Consider the following 27,891-nt stretch of genomic DNA (forward strand, 5'->3'; position numbering starts at 1 on the left):
GTAAAACAAACCATAGATTTCTATACGTTTGTAAATACCAATACCGTACACTATGGATCCTTTGAAAATAATGATGCAGGTTTAACTAGTGCAATATTAACCAATATAGGTGAAACTAAGCTTCAGTCAGTGCAGGTGTCAGACTGAAGAGTCAGCAGAAGGAAATGATTCTAGGAGCATTCAAGCACAGGGATCTCATCTTCAGAGTTATTATTTCGGCATACTGAAATCTGCAATTCTAAACACTATGTGATCAGTGGAAATTGCTTCTGTGCTAAGACCAGGATGTGAGGAAATTGTTTGCCAAACATACCTTAAGAGCAGTTCAAGTTGTGTATAGAGAAATTTAAGCAGGCATCGCCGAGCTATAATTTCTGCGTGGCAATCATTCAGTGCAAGACCACGATCACTCATGTATTCTCCATTAATACACTTTGTTCCTGTAGAAACACTTATAACCTGAGCATCTTTCACGTCAGTACCTGTAAAACAAGTTTTAGGGAGAAAAGACATTTTAAAAAATTCAGAAGATGTATTTCCTTACATACCTATTCCGTTGTATGGGCTGATCTGCTTAAACATGAGGCTTGTGAGATCCTACATAGCCACAAAATGTTGCATTATATGCCTTTCAAGCTATTCACTAGTCATTCATACTTCAAAGGCAAACTTGGAAGAGAAATGAAGTCATAAAAAACTGCTTGTTACACTCTGAGTTGTCTTGCTCTATAATCATAGAAAAATCTTCAAAATACAGAGAGTTTGGAATCCACATTTGATATTGTCTAAGTCAGAATGAGGCTTGGACAGTGTAAGGCCAGATACCATATCCGCATCTATCACATTTGTGCAGTTAGAGTTTTATTTAGAAAGGAGGAATATGATCTGTCTGTGCTCTCCATATAGTTTGATCACTTCTAGACTCCTACTACAGGTGACAGAGCCAAACCTGTTCATTTAAGCACACATCTGCCCTGTCACATATGAAGCATGGTTATGTGTGTGTGAATGTTAAAGCAAAGAGTGGTGAGTGTGGGAGATGTGCAGTCTGTACCCACTGATGTTTTTCTACTCATCCGATGTCTTAAGGCCTAGCCACCCATCTGTCACAAGGTTCAGCATCCTGTGCAAAAAGGCCAGTGCAAGTACGCCTGTGTGAGACATATTATGACCATGGTGTGGAGGGCGGCTTTCACTCTTTGCTCACACCATGGTCCTGATTGGATTTTCCCCCATTCCCCCAGTTTCTATTCACCCTGAGAGGAAAACTCACACTGGTGCAAATGGGAGCTCTCATCCCACTGTGAATAGTAGGCTTGGGATGGAAGCTGTGTGGATTCTGACCTGGACCATGGCAAGGGTAAAAGGTTAAAGTTTCCTCCCACAAACACCACTACCTCAGCCTCACATACCCCTGCACTTAGTTCATTGCTGTATTTTACAGCTCTATAATGCCAAATGAGGGGATGAGCTGAGAGAAAAGAATGGACGATGGCGGTTACAAGGTACTAAACGATGGCCTCAGGAAGAGTTCGTCTTATTTAGCATTTTTAGTATTTATATCACACAATTTTTCTTGCTTAGGAACTCAAGGCGGCTGACATAATTCTCCTCTCATCTTATTCTCCCAACAAGTAGATTGGGCTCAGAGTCCGTGACTGGCCCAAAGTCACCCAGTGATCTCCATGGCTAAGTGGCAACTAGACCTCGGATCTCCTGAACCTCATTTCCATACCCTTAACCACTATAGCACATGGGGAAAGACTAAGAAACAGGTAGGAGAGTTTATGTTGAAAGAATACCTGAACAGGAAAACATAACTTGAGACTAAGGGGCATGCTATAGTTAACTGGGCTACAATGAATATGGCATAAAGTGGTAGGTAAAATAGCGCCTGGTTTTATTTTCAGGGATGAAGTTTTCATTTAACACAGTAATAATAAATACCCAAAAATTTCCATAATCAAGAGCAGCACATCTGACTAGGGGTAACATAGGCCTGAGTAGAAACTAACAATTAGGAATCAACGTTTTTGCTGACACACATGCTGCACACAAGCTGCAACATTTCCAGAGAAGTAGTTTCCTGTGGGGTATAAATATGTTTAGTTTGTAGAAGTATAATTTTCACTACTCAGTTCCCCAGGAACTCTTTGATCCTTCGAGTTCATGCACCTATACTTGCAGCCCCTATGATTCAGTTTTTCTATGTCTCATTCTCTTGCAGGGTGGATGTGATTTAAATGATTTAGTCAGTAAGACTAAATTTAAAACATGATTTTCTACATAATTTGCATGCCTGCCTTATTCATAGGTAGAGGAACTTCATTAAAGTATTTCCAAACTGGGTCTTTTTTATAGCCTGCTGCCATTATAGGCTTTCCTCTTCCAGGGAAAGAATATGAGAAATAGCAAGCTATACGAGCATACTCAAAGAGATCCAAAGTGATCCAAAGGATCTTTTCTTGTGGAATATTCTGCTCAAAAGGTTCACTTTTATGTTTACTGTCCCCCCCGCCCCCCGCCGCCGCCGCACAGCTTTTTATGCAGATCTATTCCACTCCCAACAATCTTCTATTCACTGAATTTTTGGAACTTAACACTTAATTGGTAAGGGGTTGATTCTGTGTGCATAGATTTGCAAAGGTACAATGGGATCAAGGTCTTGTTCTCAACTTTGTATGTTTATTTTATAACATTTTTGCTGGGATAAAGAGGCATGTAATCTCTGCAGACATAAATTCACAGTTTTGAGAACTGCAAAACCAAGCATCTGTGATAATATCTTCTAGACAGAAAAATTGCCCAGGAATCGTACAGAAACTTCTGGAAGAGCATGACATGGTGAATGTTTTAATGAAATTCATTTACCAAGATTTTAAACATTGCTACATCATTAAAAATAATTCTTATTTCATGATGAATAACCTTTGGATTATAATGTATCTTAAGCAGAAAACTATCTTTTGATAGATTTTTCCTCAAAAAGCATTTTATTTTTAAAAAAATCCAATTAAAAATGTAAAAATCTAATTTGAATTTCATTTTTTTAAATAATTGATTTTTATCCACTCTGCTCTCTTGACATCTATTTCCATGAAGGTAAAAAAAGCTAAAAAGCTTGTGTTGGGACCCACAAGCCTTCTACCAAAAATTTTAATACTGGTCTTATCACCAGTGGAGCCATATTTATTTAAACTTCAAAGCTTACCATCCACTCTCCTACTATATACATTATTTATGATTTAAACTAATAGTTCTGTGATAACATTTGTAGTTTGAGTCTAAAATTTTGATTCTGTTTTAACCAACAAGAAATTTTATCTGTGGAATCCCAGTACTACCTGTTAAAGCAAAGAATGATGATTTTGCTGGTACACAAAATCTATCTAGTCCATTAGCATTTTCCCCTCCCCATCTTTTTATTCAAGAAAGTCAATTTTTAAAGCGCTGTACTTCGATGACTTGTCTAATGAACACTGGACACTATTCTCTAAAATTTAGGAAACAAGTATATATTGTGACAATGTGTTGGGCCTTCAAGATACATTCCCTGACCATCCAATCATCTACTAAACAAAGCAGTACAGTAAGTTTAGACAGGAGGGGATCAGAACTTCAGAACTGATGATACTCCAGAAGTGTGGGTCTAAGTTCTGTCGTCCCTGGCCTACAGCAGGGGACCTCAAACTTTTTAAACAGGGGGCCAGTTCACCGTCCCTCAAGACTGTTGGGGGGCCGGATTACAGTTTGAAAAAATATGAACGAATTCCTATACACACTGCACATTAAAAAATTAAAATTAATTAAAAATTAATTAAAATTTTAAAAATTAAAAAATAAATGTTTGCTCCGCTCCCTCGGGCTGTAGCAGAAGCCCAAGATGAGGTGGGGAAGAGCCTTCTCTGGGCAAGCCGCAGCTGCCTCGCTGAGCCCGTGGGCAGCTGCTTGACGGCGGCTTGCCCATTGAAAGGTGGGGCTCCCGCGCCTCCGCTGCAAGCTGTGGCCGCCTCACCAAGCCCAGATGCAGCCACTTGATGGCAGCGGCAGTCTGCCCATTGAAGGGCACAGCTCCCATGCCTTTCAGTGAGCAAGCCGTGGCTGCTTCGCCAAGCCCAGGGGCAGCCACTCGACAGCAGCGGCAGTTTGCCCATTGAAGGGCGCAGCTCTGGTGCCCCCGGGGATGTGGCTCACATACTTAAAAATTGATTTTAAAAGTTATAAGGTAAGTTTTCTTACCTTCACTCCCTTTTTAGCGTCTTCGTCTCTCTCTCTCTCTCTCTTCCACCCTCTTCTCTTCTGTTTCCCACTCCGTACTCCCACTCTGTATATGCATGCAATGGGGAAGGGGAGAGAGCTAGCGCATGCACAGTTGAGCTTTTACAATTAGGCTCATGTGCTGGCTCTCTGTCAGAGAATGCCCGAGCCAGCTCAGAGCTTTTGGACTTGCTCAGAGATCATTTTCTCCAAGCGAGTTCAAAACTTCTGAGGCAGGCCGGATAAATGGGCATGGCAGGCCGGATCCAGCCCGTGGGCTGTAGTTTGAGGACCCATGGCCTGGAGCAGTGATGGCGAACCTATGGCACACATGCCACAACGGGCACGCAGAGCCCAGTCGCCCCGGCATCGCCCCAGCAGCCATACACATATTTGGAAAGAGTAACGGCGCCAGGTGATGATGTCACTCATTAGCCACGACACGCCGCAAGAGGCGGCATTGAACAGGTGGCCAGAGGAAGGCATATCACTGGCCTAGAGGATCTAGTTCTTCTAAAGAAGCAGAGAATCATACTTCCTGATACAGTCGTTTCTTATGTGGTTTCAATTCCTGTCAACTCCAGGTAAGGCTAAAAAGTGTTTTTGTCTGAAAATCCTAAAGAGCTGTTGCCAGTCTGTGTTGAAAATACTGGGCTAGATGGAACCAGGGTCTGATTAAGGAGAAGGAAGTCCTATATTCTTACACTGAGGGTTCACTTAAAGTCTGGGGATGACATTCTGTCATACGATCCACAATGACAGCCAGTGTGGTAAGGTGGTTAATGTTGAACTGGACACCTGAGAGATCCAACTTCTTGTCTCTGCCTTCACCTTCAAGCTCACTGGGGGACTCTAGTTCAGCCACTCACTCTCAGCCCAACTCCCTCATGCAGCTGTTACTATGAAGGTAAACTGGGGTAGAAAAGGACAACAGCTTCTCTGTGTTCCTCACAAGAGGTAAAAAGGCAGGATATAAATGCAATGTGATGATGATGATGATTCAGAAATGATATTATGCTAGAAAGCATAACACATGATTATTTGGGCCAGTCAGGGAAAGAAGGGTTGCAGAGGTGAATGACTGCCTAAGGGTGTGGTGTCAGAAGGAACATCTCACGTTCCTTGACCACGGCACCTGGTTTCTTGCCAATGGGCTTCTGGCGAGGGACCTCACAAGGATGGTGATAAGGTCCATTGAAAATGCACTAGCAAACTTCGTCCAAAGGGATTTAAAATGAACCTGGGTGAGGGGAAATGAACCAGGGGGGTACAGTCCCCCCTGCTGGGATGAGTGAGGGGAGAGGACCAGGTTTTTGGGTCCAGGGTGTTAGATGTATTGTAGGGGCTGGTGAGATTCTTACAAAGAGGGTGCAGGTATCAGGGAAGATGGGAGGAAGGACGCCTGGGGACCCAAAGAAAGGGATATGTAAGAAGGTGCTGAGAAGCATGTATACCAATGCTAGGAGCATGGGTAATAACCAGGAAGAGCCTGAGGTTCTCCTGGGAATAGGAGGTTATGACCTGGTAGGAATCACAGAAAAACAGAGTTATTGGCATATATTACCATCCACACAGGGAAAAAGAGGACAAGGATTCAACCTTCAAAAAGCAACTTGCCAGTATTTCCAAGAAGAATGATGTAGACATCATGGGGCACTTCAGTTTCCCTGATATACGCTGGGAGACAAATTCTGCCAAGCATGGCCCCTCCAAGAGATTCCTGACATGTGTTGCTGACAACTTTCTCCAGCAGAAAGTAGAGGAAGGTATGAGAGTATCAGCTGTCCTCAATTTAATACTAACAGAGATGGCCTGGTGGACAAAAGAACAACCATAGGAACTCTGGGAGAAAGTGACCGTGTGATACTTGAATTCTCAATTATGAAGGAGACAAAGGTTAACTGAAGGTAAAAACATACCCTGGACTTCAAGAAAGCCAACTTTAATGAACTCCGAAAAATGATGAACGAAGTGCCATGGCAACACACCCTTTAGAGGAAAGGTGTCCAAGGGGGATGGGAAATCTTGAAAAAGAAGATTCTCTAAGCACAATTATGATCAATTCCATCAAGAAAAAAAGTGTAGAAGACAGCCCACGTGGCTCCACAAAAGGTTAGATGACAGTCTGAAAGAGGGAAAAAAAACATGTACAGGAAGTGGAAGGAGGGCCAGATCATGAAAGTCGAATATAAGCCAACAGCAAGGAATTGCAGGAATTGCATCAGGAAGGCTAAAGCAGATAATGGACTAAGAACAGCAAGAGATACTAAGCACAAGAAAGCCTTCTTCAGATACATCCAGAACAAAAGACATGAGAAAGAGAAGGGTGTCCAGCTACTTAAAGTGGATGGCAAAGTGATAACAGAGGACAAAGAAAAGGCAGAGGCACTGAATTCCTACTTCGCCTCAGTCTTCTCCCACAAGGAAATCTGCAATCAAGAGGAAGTTCAAGCTGGAAGAGATGGCAGCCCAAGATTGACAGACAAATGGTCAAGGAATACCTAGGTGGAATAAACACTTTCAAATCACCATCCCAGAGTCATAAAAGATCACTCCATTCTTTGCTTTGAGATTAGGGGAATAGAGATGAATGACAGGTCAAGTATTAGAACCTGGGACTTCACGAGGGCCAGCTTTGGTCAATTGAAGGCCAGACTGGGGAAAGTCTCATGAGATAGGGTACTGAAAGGAAAGGAGTTGAAGAGTGGTAAATGGTGCTAAATAGGGAGGTCTTGGAGGTGCAAGCTTTGAAGATACCTCTAGTTACCAAGCTGGGGTGGTGAAGGAGAGCGCCCCCATGGATGAGAAGAGAAGTGGTAAGAGGCGTTAGGTGTAAGAGGAACCTTTGTAGGAAATTCATGCTGGGGCAAGTAGAAAAGGGGTATACCGGGAGGAGGAAGCCCGTTGCAGAAGGATTCTTTGCAAGGCTAAGGCTGATTATGAGCTGAGACTTGTAAAGAATATCAGGAGGAACAAAAAGGGCTTCAACCAGCATGTTATTAGCAAAAGGAAGGGAGACAGGCAGTGGGACTGTTCAATGAGGAGGAAGGGGATTCAGTGACTGATGTGAGGGAACAGGCATACATGCTAAATGAGTATTTTGCCTCCGTGTTCTCTCCAAAGCATGATGGGGGAGATCCACATGGGTTATTGGATGAAGCCAGGGATTTAGGGGCACAGATTAGAGTCACCCCCTTAGAGGTGGAGGAGCTCCTGATGGCACTGGATGTTACGAAGACACCAGGCCCCAACAGGTTACACCCGAGGGTACTTAGGGAGTTGGCAGGGGTACTCTCATGTCCTCTGAGCTCCATTTTTGAGGCCTAGTGGAGAACAGGTGAGGTTCCAGAGGATTGTAGAGTGGTGTCAGTGGTCCCAGTCTTCAAAAAGGGAAGCCTAGGGGTCAGGGGGAATTACATGCCAGTTAGCCTTATGTCCATTGTGGGAAAGAGAATGGAAAGGCTCAGAATTGGAAATGCTCTTGAGTCCCTAGATAGGGAAGGGAGGTTGGCGGCCATGCAACACGGTTTCCACAAAAAATGGGTACTGCCAGGTGAACCTTGTGGAATTCAGTGACAAGGTTTCGAGGTGGCTAGATGGAGGGGACACAGTGGATGTGGTTTGCCTGGATTTCAGCAAGGCCTGTGACAAAGTGCCGTATGATATCCTGGTTGAGAAATTGCGGAGTTTTGGGATAGATCAATGTACTGTTCGATGGATTAGGGCATGGTTGACTGACTGAAAGCAGAGGGTTACTATCAGTGGGGAATCATCAGAATGGAGGATGGTGACAAGTGGGGTCCCCCAAGGGCTCAGTGGTGGGACTGATCCTGTTCAACCTTTTAATCAATGACCTGGAGGAGGGGGTGACAAGTCTGCTGATTAAAGTCGCAGATGATACTAAAATGGGGGCAGTGGCCACAACTGAGGAGCAGACTATGGAAGTGGGCAGGAGACAACAGGGTGGCGTTCAATGTGGATAAGTGCAAGGTCTTGCACTTGGGGCATAGGAATGGGCATCGTAAGTACAGGTTAGGGGACAAGTGTCAGTGTCCAAGGTGTGGATGGCTGGGAATCAGCTCAGGGCATCAGGACCCAGACAACTGGCATGATAGACAGGCCAATTCCAAATCATAGTCAGGCAGTCCAGAGATCAAGGTGAGCAACAGAAGTACAAGGTAGGCTAATCTGAATAGAGCAGAGCAGAGCAGTCCAAGCCAGTCAGGAATCAAAAGCTAGAGAGAAGCTGAGGAGAAGCAGATACCTGGGACTGGACCGGAAGCTGGAACAGGTGAAGCCGGGCATGGTCCAGAAGCAGAGGTAGGAGCAAGGCAATGGGCAGTTTCCAGAAGACACAGGAAGCTCCAGCAACATCAAGACCCTTTGTTGCTGAGGCCACATCTGAAGGGAAGAGCCAGTTCTTATATAACTCTTTCTTCAGGGCCCACAGGTGGTGCTCGTAACCCAGTCCTGCAACCACCAGGGCTGCTATTCTGATCTCTGGCCAGAAGAGGGAGTCCTGGTGCTGCCTCAGAACCCCCCAGCAAGTGGTTGGAAAGCAGCACTTGTGAAAAGGATCTTGGGGTGCTTGTCAACTACAGACTAAATGAACATGAGCCAGAAGTGTAATGTGGTGGCCAAAAGGATGGACAGCACCCTTGGATACATAACCAGAAGTGTTGCTTCTAGGTCGAGAGAGGTATTACTGCCACTGTACGACTCTGGTGCACCCACAGCTGGAGTACTGCGTTCAATTCTGGTCCCCTCATTACAAGAAGGATATAGCAAGATTCAAATCAGTGCAGCAAAGGGCCACTAGAATGGTGGCTGGTTTGCAGGGTAAGCCATATGAGAAGAGACTGAGGAAGCTGAGGAAGAGACTGGGGAAGAGACTTTTCAGCCATGAGAACAGGAGACTCAGAGGGGACCTGTCAGCAACGTACAGGTATGTGAGCTGGTGCCACGCGGAGGTCAGTCATGACCCTTTTCCCCTTCCACTGGAGGGCAGACACATTCCAATGGAGCAAAGCTCAGGGAATCAACTTTAAGGGTGGATGCCAGGAAGTACTTTCTGACAGGTAGGACTCCTAGAGTATGGAATGGGCTTCCATGGGAGATTGTTGAAGCCTCACCGGTGAGGTTGTTTAGGGATAAGCTGGACATGCACATGATAGACATGTCATGAGTGGAGCCAGCTGGAGCCAGGGGTCAGACTAGATGGCCCAGGAGACCCCTTCTGACTCACTCTGTTTCTCTGTTTCTATCTTTCTATTTCTGAACTTGGCCAGCCTCTGCCCACCATTAATGGATTATTTTATTTTACTAATGGCTCACTTGAGTTCTTCATTGTAAATCCCATCCCTAACATTTTAGCTTTCCCAGGAAGGTTTTTGACCAAGGACACCATGCAAGTATTCAGTGTATTGAAGCAATACATTTCCAAGGCAACTAGGTTTTTATAATACAAGCAGTTGGCCTCCAGCTTAGCAGAGTTTAAAGAACTTAGCACAATTGCTGGTTCCCTGTTCATCTTCCCTTCATTCCTGTCCCCTATATCACCCTTAATGATCACCTTAATCACCCTTATGCTAGTGGCAACACATTCTGTGGATCACAGGAGCTGTGCCAACACAGCTCCTTTTAAGGTTCCAGGTTCTCCTCCTTTTTGGCTGAGATAACTTTTACCATTGTGTAATGCAGACACACTATCAAACGACTTATTAAACTACTTATTAAACAGTGAAAAGTAATATATATAAAACACCAGTATTTTCACTTTTAAAATGCATTTTTGTGTGTTCTTAATATAGTTACACAGTAATTCTAAAGCTGTGTTTGTGTCTGTTTAATCATGACAGAAAATGGGCTCAGTGTTTAGATTAAGAGAAAGTGCATATGAACAGGCTGTAGAGCTTGCCTCATACTAAAGGTAAATAAAAAAATTGTATTTTATTAGCATTGAAATGAATGATTTACATTCATATTCCCAACAATGATATATAATAAATAGCTGACAGATCCAATATTTAGAGATTATGTAATCAAATCTAAATTGCTAATTATAACTTCAGCATGAAGAGTTTTCACTAATTAAAAAAGGAAAAATATGTATAAAAGGAAAATATCTTTACTATTTACTATATACTAACAGGAGACAAAGCACCAAATCAGCATAGTATACATGTACTCTAGTTTTGTTTTGTTTTTACCTGTTGTCATGACAACTCCAGCTAGCACTTTTCTACGTGCATGGGGTGATGTAAAGTTATCCGTCAAATCGCTGAATTTATCTACTACCAAGCGTGCAACAGCATCAGCTAAAACCTGCAAAAATTATATTAAAGTTGAACAATGAAAAAGAACTGTCGCTACACATTATGTTTAGTTCTAAAAACTGTTTTTAAAATTTTCACAATGGATTTCAAAACCAATATAATAGTAATGTAATGTTAATTCAAAATATCGAACATTTTTGGTATTTGTTCAGATTATATCTGCCTTTTTATGGCAACCCTTGGTATCTGCTGTGAAACAGGAGTGAGGTTGCATATAGAGAGATTAAAGCAAGTTCCCAGCCAACTTTGTGCCACTCGGTTTTGAAAAGTTTGAATCTAATTACAAAGAAATGATCATGGACTTCATATATAAGTAGCTGAAGGGGCCTCCTAGGCCATCTAGTCTGACCCCTGGCACAAGCCAGCTCCGCTGATATAACGTCCAGCATGTGGGTGTCTAATCTTTCCTTGAATGCCCTCACTGATGGGGCCTCCACCACCTCCCATGGAAGCCCATTCCACATCCTAGGAGTCCTAACCATCAGGAAGTACTTCCTGCCTTCCAACCTGAAACCTGGTTCCTTGAGCTTTGCCCCACTGGACTGCATCCTGCCCTCCACAACAGGGGAGAACAGGTCACCACCCTCCACCATGTGAGGGTGCCTCACATACCTATATGTTGCTATATAGATCTCCTCTGAGTCTCCTCTTCTTCAAGCTGGAAAGTCTCAGTTCCTACAATCGCACCTCATATGGCAAACCCTATCCAGCTACCATCCGTGTGACCCTTCACTGAACTGATTCCAACCTCGCTATGTCCCTCTTGTAATGTGGAGCCCAGAATTGGACACAGAACTCCAGTTGTGGGCACACCAGTGTCTTATACAGCAGTACCAGCACCTCTTTCCTGCCATGCAGAAACTGAAAATACAAGGCAATAGACTGAAGAAAGAAGGGACCTTTTCAATTAAAGATCAAGGGGGAAGGCATCAAATCTGAATGGAAAGGGAGCAGAAAGAGTTTTTCATACCCTTCTTGGAAAACTAAAACGTGACTGGTCCCAACTTAACTAAACCAGATGTAGACACTGTTACACAATTCATCATGATTCACAGGTTGTGTGCTTTCTCCCTAAATGTTGGAGATTTTATAAGAAAAACTATCCTAAGGATTGTTTGGATCACATTCTCTTTGCTCAGAATAGATGCTTACACCACATGACACAGAGGATCCAATCCATTATCCTAGAATTGAATAAAAATACCTCCTCATTATAAATGTAATAGGATTAGAAATTAATTTGAAGGAGCCTGATTAAAAGTGATACAAAAAGCACTCACTTTAAGAATTGGGCCGTTGTCTGACTTCCCAATCTATGATAGATCTGGAATATTCTACATTAATATTCTTGAAAGGATAAAAACAATCGGCATTAGTTATAGATGTTTACATTATAAAAGGACTCATTGCAGTATATTTGAAAAAATAGGTCTGATGACCTGTTTTTAGGGGGATTTCAAAAATAGTAAGGTTGAAATGAGTAATAAAATTCCATACACAATTGTGATCATTTGGATGCAATTACTAGTGGCACTATTTCTCATTTATACAGCATTCTTTATTTGCAAAGTGATTACAATTGTTAATAATAACTGTAGGCAGCTTGTAGCAGTTCCATGAGGCTTGTAGCACAGGCATCAAAATGAAATCAAGGTCACCTAGCACACTTTGGGCAAATCTACTCAACTTTGGTTCATTTTCAGTATTTTCAGCTGAATCATGAATGTTAAATGTTATTGTTTTATATTTAGACTACTGTAATAATGTATAGGAGAGGGCTACCTACTGTTCTCTTCATCTCCCAAGCCATGGCAAATGGAAGAGTCAAAGAAGCTATCTAGGGAGAGCTTGGGTAGGCAGCTCCCATAGACAGCACAGGATTAGCTGCAACAGGGTACAGCTAGCCAGAGAGTCACTTCTCCTTCAACTCCTTCCCTCCTCTTGCATTATTGTTTTCTCCTTTGTTTCTTCAACTCCAACAATTTGATTATATGGCTGTTCTGAACTATTTATATTGTTGAAATTTGCTGACATGTCCAGCAAGTCTCAACAGCACAACATCAACTATGTTTGGGAATTCATGCAGGTGTGTTCGCCATTTGCTTCCTTTCATGATTTCTTTCTGCAGCATGGAAAGTTATTTCTTCTAAAGAGCATATCTATGAACTATACTGCACTGAACTGGAGGAATTCAATGTGTTTCATGCCACATAAGTCTCATATACTAGAGCTGAAGATCTAGCTAGATTAAGAAGTGATGGAAGAATTGTTCTATTGTTCTTTCTATCAAGACAGGGTGCCTTGTGGAGTATTATTGTCCTATAAAAGATAAGGGTGGCTTATCAGGAAAATAGCACTGTTGCTTTGAACACAATTAAGTTGGTCTATAACATCACAGGTCATAACAGTGCACAGATACATTTGTTTGTATATACTATTTAAAAATTCAACTTTAGTATTTTACCAAAAAAAAAAAAAAAAGCATGACAGTTCCATATAAATGATTATGTTTTCTCACCTGTGGGAGGTGTAACTGAAGTCCTTCACTAGGAATAGGTTGGTGAGATGGTGTCTGATCCAGTTGCATGTTAAACAAGGATGCAAGTGCAGACTGAGCTGCCCGTGCCTTTGCCAGTTTTTTGTTTCTTCCAGATCCTTCAAAAATTTGGCCATCCACTGATACTGCCATCACAAAATTCTTAGCATGACTTTCTCCACTTTCTGAAAGAAATTCATACTTTAATCCTGGTCGAAGCTCATTCAGTATCATGATTGGATTCTTCCCACTAGTCGATGGATATGGTGATGAAACAGGGAGAGATGACTGTATGAAGCTACTACCCAGAGCAGATGAAAGACTGTAGTCAGCACTGGAGCTAAAGGAACCATCTCCATTGGAATCTGAATAAAAGGAATAATCAGAATGGACTGGATTTTCAAACCCATTGAACAGTGTGTCTGGGAAATCTGCCTGGTCTGAGGTAAAGTCCGTATTGACTGAAAGAGTTCTCCCCATTGCTAGATGTGCTTCAGAGGCATTAGGAAACTGAACAAAAGACCTCAAAGCTTTCTCAGCAGCATGAAGCTTTGCTTTCTTTTTTGTAGGACCAGAGCCTTCAAACACTTGTGCATTAACTTCTACTGCCATCACAAAAATAGGAGCATGAACTGGTCCTGTTTGGGAGAGAAGCTTGTATTGTAAACCAGGTTTGATTTCATTCAGTTGCATCAGGGCATTCTTGGGCAAGACCGGCCCTGGTGTTTTCTTCCTCTTCTTTGGACGGAACTTGGAGTGGCCATTATTTCCATCTTCCAAAGGCCGTTTCCTGCTGCTAGTGCCACCACCATTGGAGAACTGATTCCCCTCCCTGGCACCTTGTACAGTTCCATCTGTAGCTGAAATGTTGTCCATGTTGCAGTTCTCCTTAACATCAGTGCTGCTCGAACCTGCGGTGCCCAGAAAGAGTAACTTACAATGCCTTCGTTGTAGGACCTTGTAAATGTAAAATTTACAGATTCCTTTATCTTTGCAACTGGTTAAGTGATGTGTGCTCAACTGTTAATAAGTCTATTAGATATATAATCAAATATAGATTTAATAGTACAAACATAGGCATTGATTAGGTATTTAAACATTTGGTATTCATAAGTGCATTTTTTTTTTCATTTTGTGCGAAGACGTGCGATTAGAACTACCCCTGTAATTCTAAGATGAAAACATACCTAGACAAACTGACACCTCATCTGTTATTCTTTTAGTATCTGATCAACTTCATGTTTCCGAATCCACAGGGCAGCCATACAAAGCAATTAATACTGCAACATCAGCTACATGTTTATCCTTATCACCTGTGGTCTTCCCTTGGGAAAAAAAGGTATCTCAGTCCATTTTAATGAGGGAAAAAACCCACTAAATTAAAAGCTCCCCCTCCTCTTTAATCAGGCAGGTAGGTTACAGTAGTATTTCAATGGTGTTTCTTAAAGTAAACTCATATTGTGTAAGGTATGAAGAGTTCACATAACTCATGCATCAACCATGCACACCAAGGAGAGCAGGAGCATATCCACTAGCCACGCCTCCTGCACCTACAGCTCACTGATGATGCCCTCAATGGGCACACTTATGTCAGCACAAAAGGATTCTCTCTTGCAGGTAGGAATCCTGGCCAATCCAGGTTCCTACTTTTTTGGGAGCCCCATACGTGGAGGACCCTTTCATGTTGAATGTGCTTCCACATGTAGTGCCAGCTACATGTTCTGGAATTTAGAAATGTGGCCAGCAGGTACACTGTTGCTTCTTTTTCTCATGTACAAACATCCATAACAAGATTTCTTTAAATATGTGGCGGACATTTCTGATAAAACCACATTGCCATAAATACAATTGTTTTTATTTTATGACATTTACATATCAGAAAGAAAAGGTACTTTTTTAAATATCCAACAACAGTAATTTTTAAACTGCCTGGTCAACCAATTCCAAAGCTATTCAACTGGATTATTTCTAACAGACTTAAAAGGACCTAGATCTATCTATATGTAACACTCAGTTTCCATCTATGGATACCCTTGGACTTTTCTCAGAACTGCAATGAGAGAAGGTTGCACATACACACTTACCCCATGTCACTAGGGAATAACCCTAGCAGCATGGCAGGAAAAGCTGCTGGCTGCGAAAGAAACAAAGGTCTCCTATTGGTTTTTCAGGTGACCACTGAAGTTATTACAAGGTGAAACTCTTTTTTAAGTCCAATTCTTTGCAACAATTGATTAATGGCAGGAGAAAGGGGTAGGATTTGATAAAAGGATTAAAAAAAAAAGTCCTGTGGACCCATTAATTGCTATGTAATTATGTGCAGATTTTCACTTTGGTAAATGTTTATTTACCAAAATGACACCCCATACTCATTCATCAGACATGCTCTTTTACCTTCAAGCTAGATCCAACATTTTACTAAAACTCATTAGAATACTTGACTGTTGCAAACTGCTGGTCAGCCATATAGTCAAAAATTCTGCCAGAAGATTAAAATAGATTATTTGACATTAGAAACAAGTCAGAAGATATGGGGAGGTTCTGGCAGCATATTCAGACTGAGATATGGAAAGATGCAAAAATGAAACAATCCATAAGTATAGGTAGCAGTAAACACCTCTCTAGAATATGCTATGAGCGAAGGATGTTGGCATTGCTGCCATGACTGAAAATCTATCTATTGCATGTTATAGCAACTAGAATAAAATAAATGAAATAAGAACTAAAAATGAACTCCCTAGAGACTAGTACCTCCTTTGGAGGTTGTGGTGGTGGTTGTTCTTATAATTCAACCATTGAAATTGCTTTAATATTACCATAATAATACAAATATTTACACCACTATTGTCTTGAATAGAATGACACTAGGGATAAGAACAGGAATAGCTTACTGTCCAGTATATTTAACACTGCCTGCATTGACATTGCATGTTCTGTCCATCATGGTCCTGGTCCACCAACAAGAATGGGGAGACACAGACTGACCTCTCTGCTTGAGCTGTTGTGTCTTCCTGTCCCTTCTTTCCTCCTACCTCATCTGGAAAAGCAAAAAGCTTTAGCTCTCTCTCCCCCTTGCTTTGAGAGAAAAAGTATGTGGTTCTCTTCCTCCTCTCTTAGCTAACCAGGTAATAGTGAAGCAAGATATCCCATGTGAAGATACCAACATCTCTCCTTTCTGCAAGTCACATATGGGTAAGTAAATAAACCATTTTTTTTCCTTTTGTTAAAGTATGAATTCTAATAGAACACAGCCTCTTAACTAAATCCACTGTTTAATGTTTACCTCTGCTGAGCCTGCATATAACCTGGTTATACATCAGGTTCCCACAACTTACTTGGGTCCCAGATGATTAAAAAATAGTTACTGGAAATCATTTGGACCAATTGGATTATAAGTAGATCTAATTTGATGCAGCCACATCTCTATTTTTAGCTGCCTTTCCAGTGAAAGGAACAAATTTCAACATGAACTAATAAGTACTTAGAGGCCTGTTGAAGTACATATCACTACACAGTTCATAAACAATGGCTATCACAAGCAATCATGCCATTGCAAAATGTTTTGGACTGGTGTATTCATTCAGATAATGAATTATATCTGATTGTCAGGATGCGGAGGGGCTCACTCATTTTCCCATGGCAACTACCAGAGAGTCACCAGAGACAGCGAGGCATGGTTGGAATCTGCTTGGGAGAAATAAGGCATGGGACTCCATTTGTGAGAATGTGCAAGTGCATGCACAGCTGCGCGGGATTGGTGGCCGGAGCAGGGGCAGCTGTGTTGGAGAAGGGAAAATAAAGGCAGCACTGAGACAACAGGAGGTGGTGTACAGAGGAGGAGAGACTGAGTGAGAGAACAGAGGGAAGGGAAGGGAAGGATGAGGTGGCGTGCAAAAGCAGCCTTTGGAAGAAAGCTGGAAGTGGCTGGCATTGCTGCAATGCGCAGACAGCCATTCTGCAGCCAGGGCAGGTGCTGCGCCCAAGACATGCAGCTCCCCACCTCCCCAGAGGCGATGTCGCTCTTTGCCTTAGAACCAGGGGCAAGGAAGGGTCCAGGTGAGGAGAAGGCTTTGGCGTTTTGGGCAGTCGCCACGACAGAACCTGTAAACCATCAATAAAAGAACCTGCTGGGTGAGCAGGGTTCCTTGTGAGTTTTACAAGGAACAAGGCACCTTCAACACTCCCCTCCCTCCTAATCCTGTTACAATGATAAACACAATTAATTAAAAGGGTATAAGAAAGTAAAAACAGAAAGACTACATGAAATGACAAAAATGAGTGGGGATCCATGGTAGCTTATTTCCTGGTATCTATTCCAGGAGCAGCTGGTATCACCAGATGTCAGCTGGAATCAGGATGTAACACTCTACTTCCAGATATAGTGCAAGGAGAGCTTATTTGTAGAGAGGAACTCCATTTTCCCATCTGAACATCAGGATTGCTGGCCAGATGTGTATTGGGATTGTGCTTGAAAAAAGTGCTTCCCCCCCTCCCCTCCACATCCACAATCACATCTTGACAGATCTGCTGAAGTCCTTAAAAATCTGCAGGACGTGGTTGCTTTGAGGGAGCAGAACAGCGATATGAACCAGATCTCTCTGCTGCCCACCCCACTAGCTGATTTGCTCTGGCTCTATTTAAAGTGGACTACTTACTCACTGCTTCTGGTGTTTGACACCAGCAAAGAAAAGCAGCAGAATGCTCCAGAAATGGAAAGGAAAAGGAGCAATAGGTCGCCTCTCCTCTTAGAATGGAACCATGTGATACAGGCATACCCTGAAAATCAATGAGTTCAAATTCTGTTGGTAAAATTACTTAAACTACTTATTAAACAAAGAAGGTGGACCTCAACAGAAATGAAAAGTAGAGCCAGATTAAAAAGCTTAGTACTAAAGTTCTAAGAATGTTATTTTGGGGGCACTAACAGGGTCAAATAAAAGTTTCCCTAAGGATGATTGGGTTAAGCTCGAAGAATTTCACTTTACCTTGTCGACAAGGCAGACTAGCTTGCTTGTGTAATTTCATTCTATTGGGACTGATGCCCACCGCCCACCATCCCATCCCATCCCAGTGCCTGCACTCCTGTTTGAACTTCCTCACTGCTCATTCAGCAGTGGTGGTATAATTAACCAGGAGCTGGGCAACCCACTTGGCTCCCTGAATCATTAGCGCTCTGCTGCTGTCATGCAAATTGGCAAATCAACCTTAGCAGCCCCCATAGTAATATTGCCCCCAGAGCTCTGTTTGGGACTGGGGAGGGGCATTAAAGGCACCTTGTCAAGACTGCCCCCACAAAAGCCAGGCCAGATGCCTGCTTCTGCTCCAGCTGAACTGTCCCCCTCTTCCATAGCAGGGCCACCTGACATCAGCTGACCTTCAGGAAGAAGCAGAAGGGCAAAGGCTGATGAACGCTCCAGAATGCTCCATTCTTTGAGCTGGTTTCAGGACCCAAGTCAAAATGAGGAACATAAATCTAATAAATAAATACATTATCTTCTTATATCAGGACAGAAAAATAGAATAGGTAATCTTCACATCCTTTTGTACCATAAAAGTCTAGGATTCAAACTGTCCTATTAACTAAACTCCTTATCCTGAATATTAACACAAAATTTTAGCCAAATTACAATTGTATACATACAAATCAAGGATTCCTGAGGTCAGTAAGCTTCTTTATTATAATGTTGCCTATTTTTATGAACTAAATATTTCATGTGATATGTTTGATTGGAAGTAATCTGGAAATTCATTTTCTAAACTTTTTGTTAAAGTGCAAGAGTTCCTTCAGGTATGTTTAGTGGACTTCTACTCATGAATAAATCAAATAAAAAATAAAATTATATTTTGCAAGTAAGTGATTTCCAACTTCATTTTCATACTATTAAGGAAGCAAAATTTGCTCTTCTGGATAATATATTCAAATTTGTCTTAAACCCAACACTGAAAGGCATGCACACACCACTTCACTCAGTTGACAAAGATTATGGAATAGTTATTAAATTTTCATTTATAACATCCTCCAGCAAAAGCTTGATAGGTTACTCCTTTTGGTGCTCAAAAAACAGAAAATTAGAAGAGATTGGATAGAAACATACAGGTTAAAAGGTTAAGAAATAAATGACTAAACAATATTGGCAAATAAAAGCAACAATTATCTTTATATTTCTAAGAATGAATTCTTTAGGTTTGGTATATAATGTTGCATATGAAGCACTATTCTGGTTGTATTACATGTAATAATGTTTTCTTGTAAGCTATGGTCAATCTAGCTTAGATGAATTCAGTTTGTTTCAAGCTGCAAATACCAGATCTTCAGCATCACAAAAACAAAGCCATTTTTTCTCTTCAATACCTAGAGCAGGGTTGCTAAGCTGATTTTTAAAAAAATTAATAGCCTTGACAACACTACTCTAAGTTTGAAGATGAAAGATTAATATAAATCTGTCTGTGGTTCTTTAAAAAAATCAGAATAAGGTTAGCCATTTCTGGCACTCCCACATCAGTTCCACCATTAAAGATCATTTTCTTACTTCTTAAAATATCTTGTTTGCTGAAAATGTACACACTTCCTTTCCAGTTCTACAGCTTATAGAGGATTTTAATTTATAGTATTTTCTGAATGGGGAAACAAACATTCCCTGAAGCAAGATCCAAAGCAGGATTAGGGCTAGAGGAAACATTAAATGTTACATTTGCAATAATCTAAGTAATTAGTGCTTAAGCAATTAGATTTTCTTTCCTTTTTCTTTTTAATACAACCTAGTATCATGCTCTCTCACGGATGTGCACCTTCATATGGTGAGGGGGTTTGAGAGTGTCAGAGGTATCAAGAACAATGCTGCCAGGAGGCCAAACTATCTCCCTAAGCTGGTCTCCTAGAAGGGTCACCTGAGGTAGAATAGTCAATGCTGACACACCAGACTAAAATGCACCCACCCACTTCAGGAGCAACAGTCACATCAGTAAAAAGTAATGCATATCTCTAATGGACATGAGGATAAAAAGCCTTCTGAAGGGTAGCTACTGGACAGCAGCAGTAGTTGGAGACACTGGGAGATGATCTTTCATAGTGACATTCAAGCTACTTTGGTTAGTACTGTGTAGAAGATGGCAATGGTAAACCACTTTGAATACTACTCTGCAATCCTTGTGATGAAACAAGAGATAAAGCCGGAAGTTGAGACTCCCAGGTTGGAAGGCACTCAGCCAGCTACTGAGGAAGAGCAATGGACAAGAATGATAGCGTTGCCATTGATGATGCAACCAGATCAAAGCTGAAAGGATGTTTAGTAGCTGATGAATAGACATGAAAAGAAAGTCTAATTGCTGCATAATACATACAATTATGAATCAAGGCAAACTGGAAACCAGAAAACAATAATTTTAACAGTTAAACTTTATAGTATGTTTTGTGTGAATCAACTAAACTAAATCAGAATAAGATATTTTCTGACAGACTAACATAAATTATTTTCTTCTGGAAATGACAAACTCGGAAAAAATGGAGTGGCTTTAATAGCAATCAAAATTTGTGGAAAAGCTATCAACATAACCATCATTCAAGTTTACACTCCACCAACAAGTGTCAAATTCAAAACTTTTCTGCAGACATCCAAGAGGAAACACATGAAAACATGACATGCTGATAATCATAAATGACTGGAACATTAAAATAGGAAATTCTCAAAATGTGGTGTGAGAATTTGGTCTGGGGTTCAGAAACAAAGCAGAAAAACAACTCATAGAATTATGTGACTCTAACAACCTGTTTCTTGTAAATACGTATTTCAGGCAACTGGTTAGATGATTGTACACATGAAAATCCCCAGATGGCCAATGCAGAAATCAAATAGAGTCCACAAATGAAAACAGGTGATGTTTTCTCACTGCCAAAAGAAGACCAGGAGCAGACTGTGGTAGTGACCATCAACTTTTAATAGGAAAAATCAGAGTAAAACTGAAAAAAGATTATTAACAGACACATAGTGCCAAAATGCAACTTCAATAGCAATCGTCAAAAATAGCTCATATAAAGAATATTTGCATTATTGAACTCAGTTGACCATGAATGTGAAGAACTGTGGACTGAAACTAGAGGCAATATTAAAGAAGAATACAAAAAGACAATTCCTGTAATAAAAAAGAAAGAAAACGTCTAGATGGATGATTGAAGAAACACTCACAATTGCTAAGGATAGTCAAGAAGCAAAAACAGAAGTGAGAAGAAATAGGGTTAGAATCCTGAATGCAACTTTTCAGCAAGTATTGTGTAGAGGCAAAAAGAACTATTACATTTGCCAGTGCAAAGAAACAAAAGGGAACAACAAGAGAGGACAATCAAGAGAATTCTTCCAGAAGATCCAAGATCTCAAAGAAAAATTCAAACCTAGATTAGGAATACTGAAAAACAAAAAGGCAAACATACTATCTGATCAGGAGGAAAAAAAAGAGAGAAGGTAGAAACAATACACCAGCAAATGAGGGCAGAATCCTTGGAAGAGGTATCCTATAAAGAAGAACCTGCAATAGTAGAAAATGACATAACACTATTAGGATAGAATATGGAGAATTGTTTCCTGTAGGCAAAGGCATCACACAAGGGTCCATTTATCTCCCTATCTGGTCAATCTGTACACAGAACATATCCTATGGAGAACCTGATTAGGATCAGAGAAAGCAGGAGTGAAAATTGGTGGAAGATAAATCAATAATTGAAGAGATGCAGATGATAACATCTTACTAGCAGAAAACAGCAAAGACTCATGGCTCCTGATGAAAGTGAAAGAAGTGCAAAACCAGTACTGGAATTGTGAAAGATTTTGAGCAGGACTATGAAAGACATTTGGGAGGACATTCATTAAAAGGGTCACCATAAGTTGGAAACAATGCAATATAGGAACAACAGTATTGCTCCAAATTAAGTAAAAATATACCTTTGGAAGGAACAATCCTGTGGCCCACAGGCATTGTCTGAGAAGCCATAGGAAAATTCCAATTCCCAGCTGTAAAGTTGGAGATGATGTTCCAACCAAACTAGGAAGCTGGGAATTGGAGTTCTATCCTTTCACATCTGGTGTAGAAGAACTGTGTCAGCTGCTCTCTGAAACTGGAAAAGAGGAGGCATTTTAAAGGGACATTTCGGAGAAAGGAAGTAGACTGGAGTAGCCAGGATACAATGCATCTTGAAGCCCCTCCAGATTCCTGCTCACTCTTCCTCTCTGAGATGCTGGCACTAGATGGCTGAAAACAGTTTTCAAGCAAAATGCAGAGTAGAAGAGTGAGGAGGAGAAAATCATCTCCACTACTTCTCTCATGAGCCTCCAAGCTTGAAGAGTTCTGCTCATCTTCGTAGGGTTGTGCTCTAAATTGATTTTTTTGTGACTATTACCCACTGAATTTTACATATACATATTATGAATTTCTCTTATGCTACATAAAAGCACATTTAACCTCACTTATAAGATGTAGGAATAAAACTATCTGGAATACAATTTTCTTTGAAATCAAAGACCAAAATTACTGATGTATTGTGGTAAATACCTGAAAACTCAGTCCATTCTAATGTTGCTGAAATGTAATTTGAGCTCTAAGCACATTATTTAATCTGTGGTCTAACTAGGGGTAGACAGCCACAAATATAGGAATGAACATTATAATTAACTTTCGTTCATATAATTAGAAGATCATATTTTTCCAAGGAACCATGGAATTAAACTGTGGAACAGAAGCACTATCAAATATTCTCTTGGGAATTAAGCCAAAGTCTTAACTGTACTTTTTCATTTCCCCACTCATATCAGTTGCTTCCCACTCTGTGGCAAGTATAATGCCCTCCATCCCAACTACTCCTACCTTGGACAATCCCAGTGAAAAAAAGAATTATGTAAGAATCACAGAGATACACAGTACCATGTAATCAATCCAATTTGACAACTTAACAAAGCAACCAAATTAATTCAGAATTTGTAACCATGCTGTGCACATTTCCTCCCATATTTGTAGCTGCTGTAAAATCTATCAAATTGAAGAAGCATGTGTTTTGAAGTTGCACCTATGTGTTACATAGTTGATTATTTGTTAACTCATTAACAGCTGCAGTTGGCACAGGTCTTAGGATTGGTACACAAGGTTCTTGGGATTTATTGCACATGGTGTTGGGACTCATGGATTTGGGACACCTACCTGGAGGCAATCTCCATCTCAACATGCATATGTGTTTAGACCCACATTAGCAAACTATTCTTTAAAAAGATTCTTGAAATGTATTGTGTGAGATGAGAGAACTCAACTAACAAATCTCAAAATGTTGATAGATCATTTGCAACTGGTCTAGTCCTTGAGGGTTAGGGATGAATAAATATGCTGTGTTGAGTATTTGATCTTGGAAACCATTTTTCATTTAAGCATGAGGATTCTCTCTAAACTGCAAAACTAAACATAATGATCCTAATTCTTTTGACCTATTGTTATATTATTATAATTATATAATATAATTAATCTTTTTGATTATTGATATTATTAAACTAATCTGGAGCACTAAATTGACAGCATGCTTTCCAACATCACTGTGGTGAATTTTGGGTATGTCTCATTCTAAGTATTTCCTTTTTCCCAATGAGACATCGATTGGGCCTCAGTTAGAAGCCAATGGATTATGAACATGCTGTATTGAATTATGTTTTTATTGATCAGGATAAGTATTAAAATATGACTGGAAAAAGTAATATATCAGCTGATTGACAGAATAATAAAAATTGAAGTGCAAGTCTAAGTGGTCATTAACAGTTGTAGCAAGCTCATAAATGTCACCTGTAAAACCAACATAAATACCAGTTTTTGAAAATGATAAACCAGATAATTAGGTTAATTCGCAAATTTGTTTGATTCCAATAAAGGTATTTTTCTGACCCAGTAATTAAAGAATTAATTTCAGACACAAAACCTATTATTAAACAACTTATCCCAATGTTGGAATTTTCATACATGGAGATGAAACAGTCAAATTAGACAAAGTAATATAGATAACAAAGATGTTTGCTGGTTGTGTAGAGTAACAAAATATAAGAGGCACATGTAAATGAACAATAATATCCCTGTGTACTAGAATCAACATGCACAGGCAAAATTTATGACAATCCAATGGTGGTAACATTATAACACTAGCCCTACTGATCTTCCATGAAAAGTATATCTTGATCTTTTTGTACTACCAAGAACCTCCCTTTAATAAGCTCTGTAAGGATTACTCATACCAAGCAAAGCATATAATGTTCTTCCCAATTCAAGAGCAATTTAGAAAATACCATAATAATTAATAATTATTAACAATTATTATAATTAGTGTGGAAAAATATTCTGTATTTCTCATTTTAGTGTCTCAAAAACACTTTGATAATACACACAAACCTCATTCACAGTTCATAGTTCATTCACAGTTTACTAGAACTAATTATTTTGAAATATTATAATGGGTATGCAAAATTCTGTCTCATTGCATCCTATCCTTTCCCTGACATATAACACTATGCCCCCTCCCCTCTTTCCCTTCCTGTCCTTTCTAAGCAGGTCATTCCCCTCACTGTTTACATTCCAGTCTTGCCTTTACCCCACCAACTTTCCATGACCCTCACCAGGTCATACCCTCCTATTCCTGGGACAGCCTCAAGCTGTTTATTACCCATACTCCTAGCATTGGTGTACATGCACCTAAGCTGCTTCTCACAAATCTTTCTTTGGGATCCACAGCCTCCTCCTTCCTCCCATCTTCCCTGATACCGCCCCCCTCTTCATAGGAGTCCTGCCAGCCCGTTTAGTACTTCTAACAACCTGGTCCCAAAACCCTGATCCTCCCCCCTCACTTGTCCAATCAGGGCAAGTTTCTGGGGGGCCTGAACCCACCCCCCGGCTTAGTTTCGTCTTCCGGATGAAAGCTCACTAGAGCATTTCCAAAGGTCTTTTCCCCATCCTTGTGAGGTGCAGCTCGTCCTTCATCAGAAGTCCATTGGCAAGAAACTGGGCACCATGGTTGAGGAACCCGAAGCATTCTGACACCATACCCTGAGCCAGTTATTCACCTCGGCAACCCTCCTTTCTCTGGCTGGCCCAAATCCCTGAACCAGTAAGACAGAGGAAAAGTCCTCTTGGGCCTTTAGGTCCATGATTTTCTTGCCCATTGCTTCAAAGTCCCTAGTGATCCCACCCATCCCCTGCCCAGTTGTGTCGCTCATCCCCACGTGGATCACCAGAAGCAGCTGGTGACCCCCAGATGGAAGCACTCTTCTCTTTCTTTCACATGCCAGATGCATGCGCCCAGCAAGCAACAGACCTCCCTTGCCTCAAGGTCAGGGCAGCATACCACTGCCTAGAGTCAGTGGAGGAAAAAAAGGATACATATTCCATAAGGCAATTATTTCTTTATCATGCCTCCTTCAAACCTCTTAAGCAGCCCTGGGTGAGATCTTCACTCTAATGACTCCGCAAGCATATGAGAACAAATATTTATTTTGCATTATAAGGTTCTTCCGTATATGACCACATGACCTTAAGAGGAAGCTCTTCCAGTGACATGGGGTGGAGAAGTTTAACCACCTCTACGTGTGAGTGGAACAATAAAATGGAGAGGCTGCTGAATTTCTTCTCTCTTGCTGGGCTTGGGCTGAGAAAACATATGACAGACACAGGGCTCTGAGGTAAGAATCCATCAGACCCTTAGGACTGCACTCTAACAGTGCAATTTTACACATAATTACCCAGGCGCGTATAAGAGTGCAGCCTATTTCCAGGACTGTGCTCATTGTCTGTGAAAACATTTTAATGTGCTTTCACTATTATAAGATGTCATATTTCATACAACATGAGTAAGAAAATTCTGGTGATTTCACTTGGGCTTGAAGTGGAACATAATTGACTGGGAATCAGAAAGCAACAGCAATGACAGTCTGCAGAAACAGTAATGAATTTTAGTATCATATATTATACACATCTTACTCATATTCTCTTCATCATCTAAGTCCATTATGAAGCAGTCCTTCAGCCTTCTGCACTGGTATAGACTAATTCTGAAAGACAAAAAATGTTAACCTTAGTTCTTTATGTATATTAAATATCTGAGCTCAGGCAATTATGCCACAAAAGCATGTTAGATGTCTAGAGTGTTAGCTCAGATTGATAATGTCCCTTCTTAAACTCAGCTATACGGATCCAATATTAAGTATTTATTAATTTATGTGTTGTATCCTTCAGATAAACAAATAAGATGTCTGCTTTTTATCCTCTTAAGTCAGGAAACAACAACTGAGTGTTGAGTTGTTGGCCCAAGATCACCCACTTCAGCATAATTTCAGAGTATGAGTAAAAAGCTGGATCTCCCTGCTCTAATATCTACTATGTGAAACACGTAACATGAATAGGACTAGACTATGCTTCTGTCTCTTGTTCCTTATTCTGTTAGTTCTGGGCTGAATGTCAGTGTCACGGCTATCTTATGAGCTTCGAAAATCTTAATCTGCTAATCATTATCTAGCGGCCTGCATGCACGCCTTCTTTAACCATGGCTCTTCCTCAGCCTTTTGGAAATGCAGGTGGCATACCTGTAACTGTAGTTCGAGTGGTCATCCATGCATACATACATGCAACCTGCATTTCTTCATTGTGGTCTCTGGGCATCACACATATAGGTGATTAGCAAGCAATCCAGATTGGAAGTGGGAAGTGTCAGTACAATTACTTATAAATCATAATAGAGAAGGCATGAATTTTGCCATGCTGAAGTGATTGACCTATAATGAAATTCCCAGCAATTTTCAATTATCAAAATGTGGTGCAATTAGTCATCTATCAAGCCATACTGTCCTATTATTTACCATATAAATATTTGTCCATTAATGTCCATACCTAGTAAGAGCTAATCATTGAACGTCCAAGAGTTAGTGTAGGATGGAAGATAGTACTGCTCTTCCAAAGAAGCAGTCCTTTCTCACCCTAAAGTCCAGTTTGAAGTATTACTTCCAAATCACGAGAAGCAGAAGTTCCTCTATACTCCTCACTAGTCAGACCTCACCTGGAATACTGTGTCCAGCTTTGGGCACCAAGATTTAAGAAAGATGCAGGAAAATTAGAGAGGGTCCAGCAGAGGGCAACAAAAATGATCCAGGGTTTGGAAACACTGCCCTATGAGGAGAGACTGAGGGAACTGGGCATGCTCAGCCTTGAGAAGAGAAGACTGAGGGGGGACATGATATCCCTCTATAAGTACCTCAAAGGCTGTCACAAAGAGGAAGGTCAAGATCTCTTCTTGCTGATGCCAAAATGCAGGACATGGAACACTCAATTCAACTTGCAGCAACCCAGATTCAGGCTGGACATCAGGAAAAGCTTCCTCACTGCCAGAGCAATACAACAGTAGAACCAGCTACCTAAAGAGGTGGTGGGCTCTCCCACATTGGAGACATTCAAAAGAACCTGGACAGCCATCTGAGTGGGAGTCTTCTTTTCTATGATTCTAAGACTGCTAGAACTAACACCAAAAATGATGTCCTTGTCATCATGAGGGATTGGAATGCTAAAGTAGGAAGTCAAAAGACAACGAGAATATCAGGCAAGTTTGGCCTAGGAGTACAAAGTGAAGCAGGGCACAGGCTGGCAGATTTTTGTCAAGAGAACATGCTGGTCAAAACAAACACTCTTCTCCAACAACCCAAGAGACGACTCTACACATGGACATCACCAGACGGTCAACACAGAAATCAGACTGACTATGTGCCC

At 40.9% G+C, this 27,891-nt stretch overlaps 1 protein-coding gene and 1 long non-coding RNA gene across 9 annotated transcripts in view; one reads left to right on the forward strand and one right to left on the reverse strand.

Annotated features, from left to right (window-relative positions):
• Nucleotides 1–27,891, reverse strand: part of ADARB1 (adenosine deaminase RNA specific B1) — an 88,279-nt gene that overhangs the window by 30,730 nt on the left and 29,658 nt on the right. For 2 of the 8 annotated variants that reach the window (XM_044431679.1, XM_044431687.1), the window contains exons 1-5: nucleotides 26,116–26,188; nucleotides 22,062–22,234; nucleotides 13,111–14,039; nucleotides 10,467–10,581; nucleotides 314–482 (exon numbers count right to left, since the gene is read on the reverse strand). In XM_044431679.1, coding sequence (XP_044287614.1) covers nucleotides 314–482; nucleotides 10,467–10,581; nucleotides 13,111–14,039; nucleotides 22,062–22,110 — 1,262 coding nt within the window. In that variant the 5' untranslated portion in view covers nucleotides 22,111–22,234; nucleotides 26,116–26,188. Of the gene's footprint in view, nucleotides 1–313; nucleotides 483–10,466; nucleotides 10,582–13,110; nucleotides 14,087–14,315; nucleotides 19,182–22,061; nucleotides 22,235–26,115; nucleotides 26,189–27,891 lie in introns of those variants that run through there. The other 6 variants (XM_044431680.1, XM_044431681.1, XM_044431686.1 and 3 more) reach the window with 5 other exon arrangements.
• LOC123024244 lies at nucleotides 3,271–27,883 on the forward strand. The gene is made up of 5 exons (XR_006414882.1): nucleotides 3,271–3,282; nucleotides 5,151–5,164; nucleotides 7,579–7,583; nucleotides 20,077–20,081; nucleotides 27,634–27,883. It is a non-coding gene; the product is annotated as an uncharacterized LOC123024244 (long non-coding RNA).

Source organism: Varanus komodoensis, unplaced genomic scaffold, assembly GCF_004798865.1.
Source record: "Varanus komodoensis strain SLA01 unplaced genomic scaffold, ASM479886v1 scaffold23, whole genome shotgun sequence".
Classification (NCBI taxonomy): domain Eukaryota; kingdom Metazoa; phylum Chordata; class Lepidosauria; order Squamata; family Varanidae; genus Varanus; species Varanus komodoensis.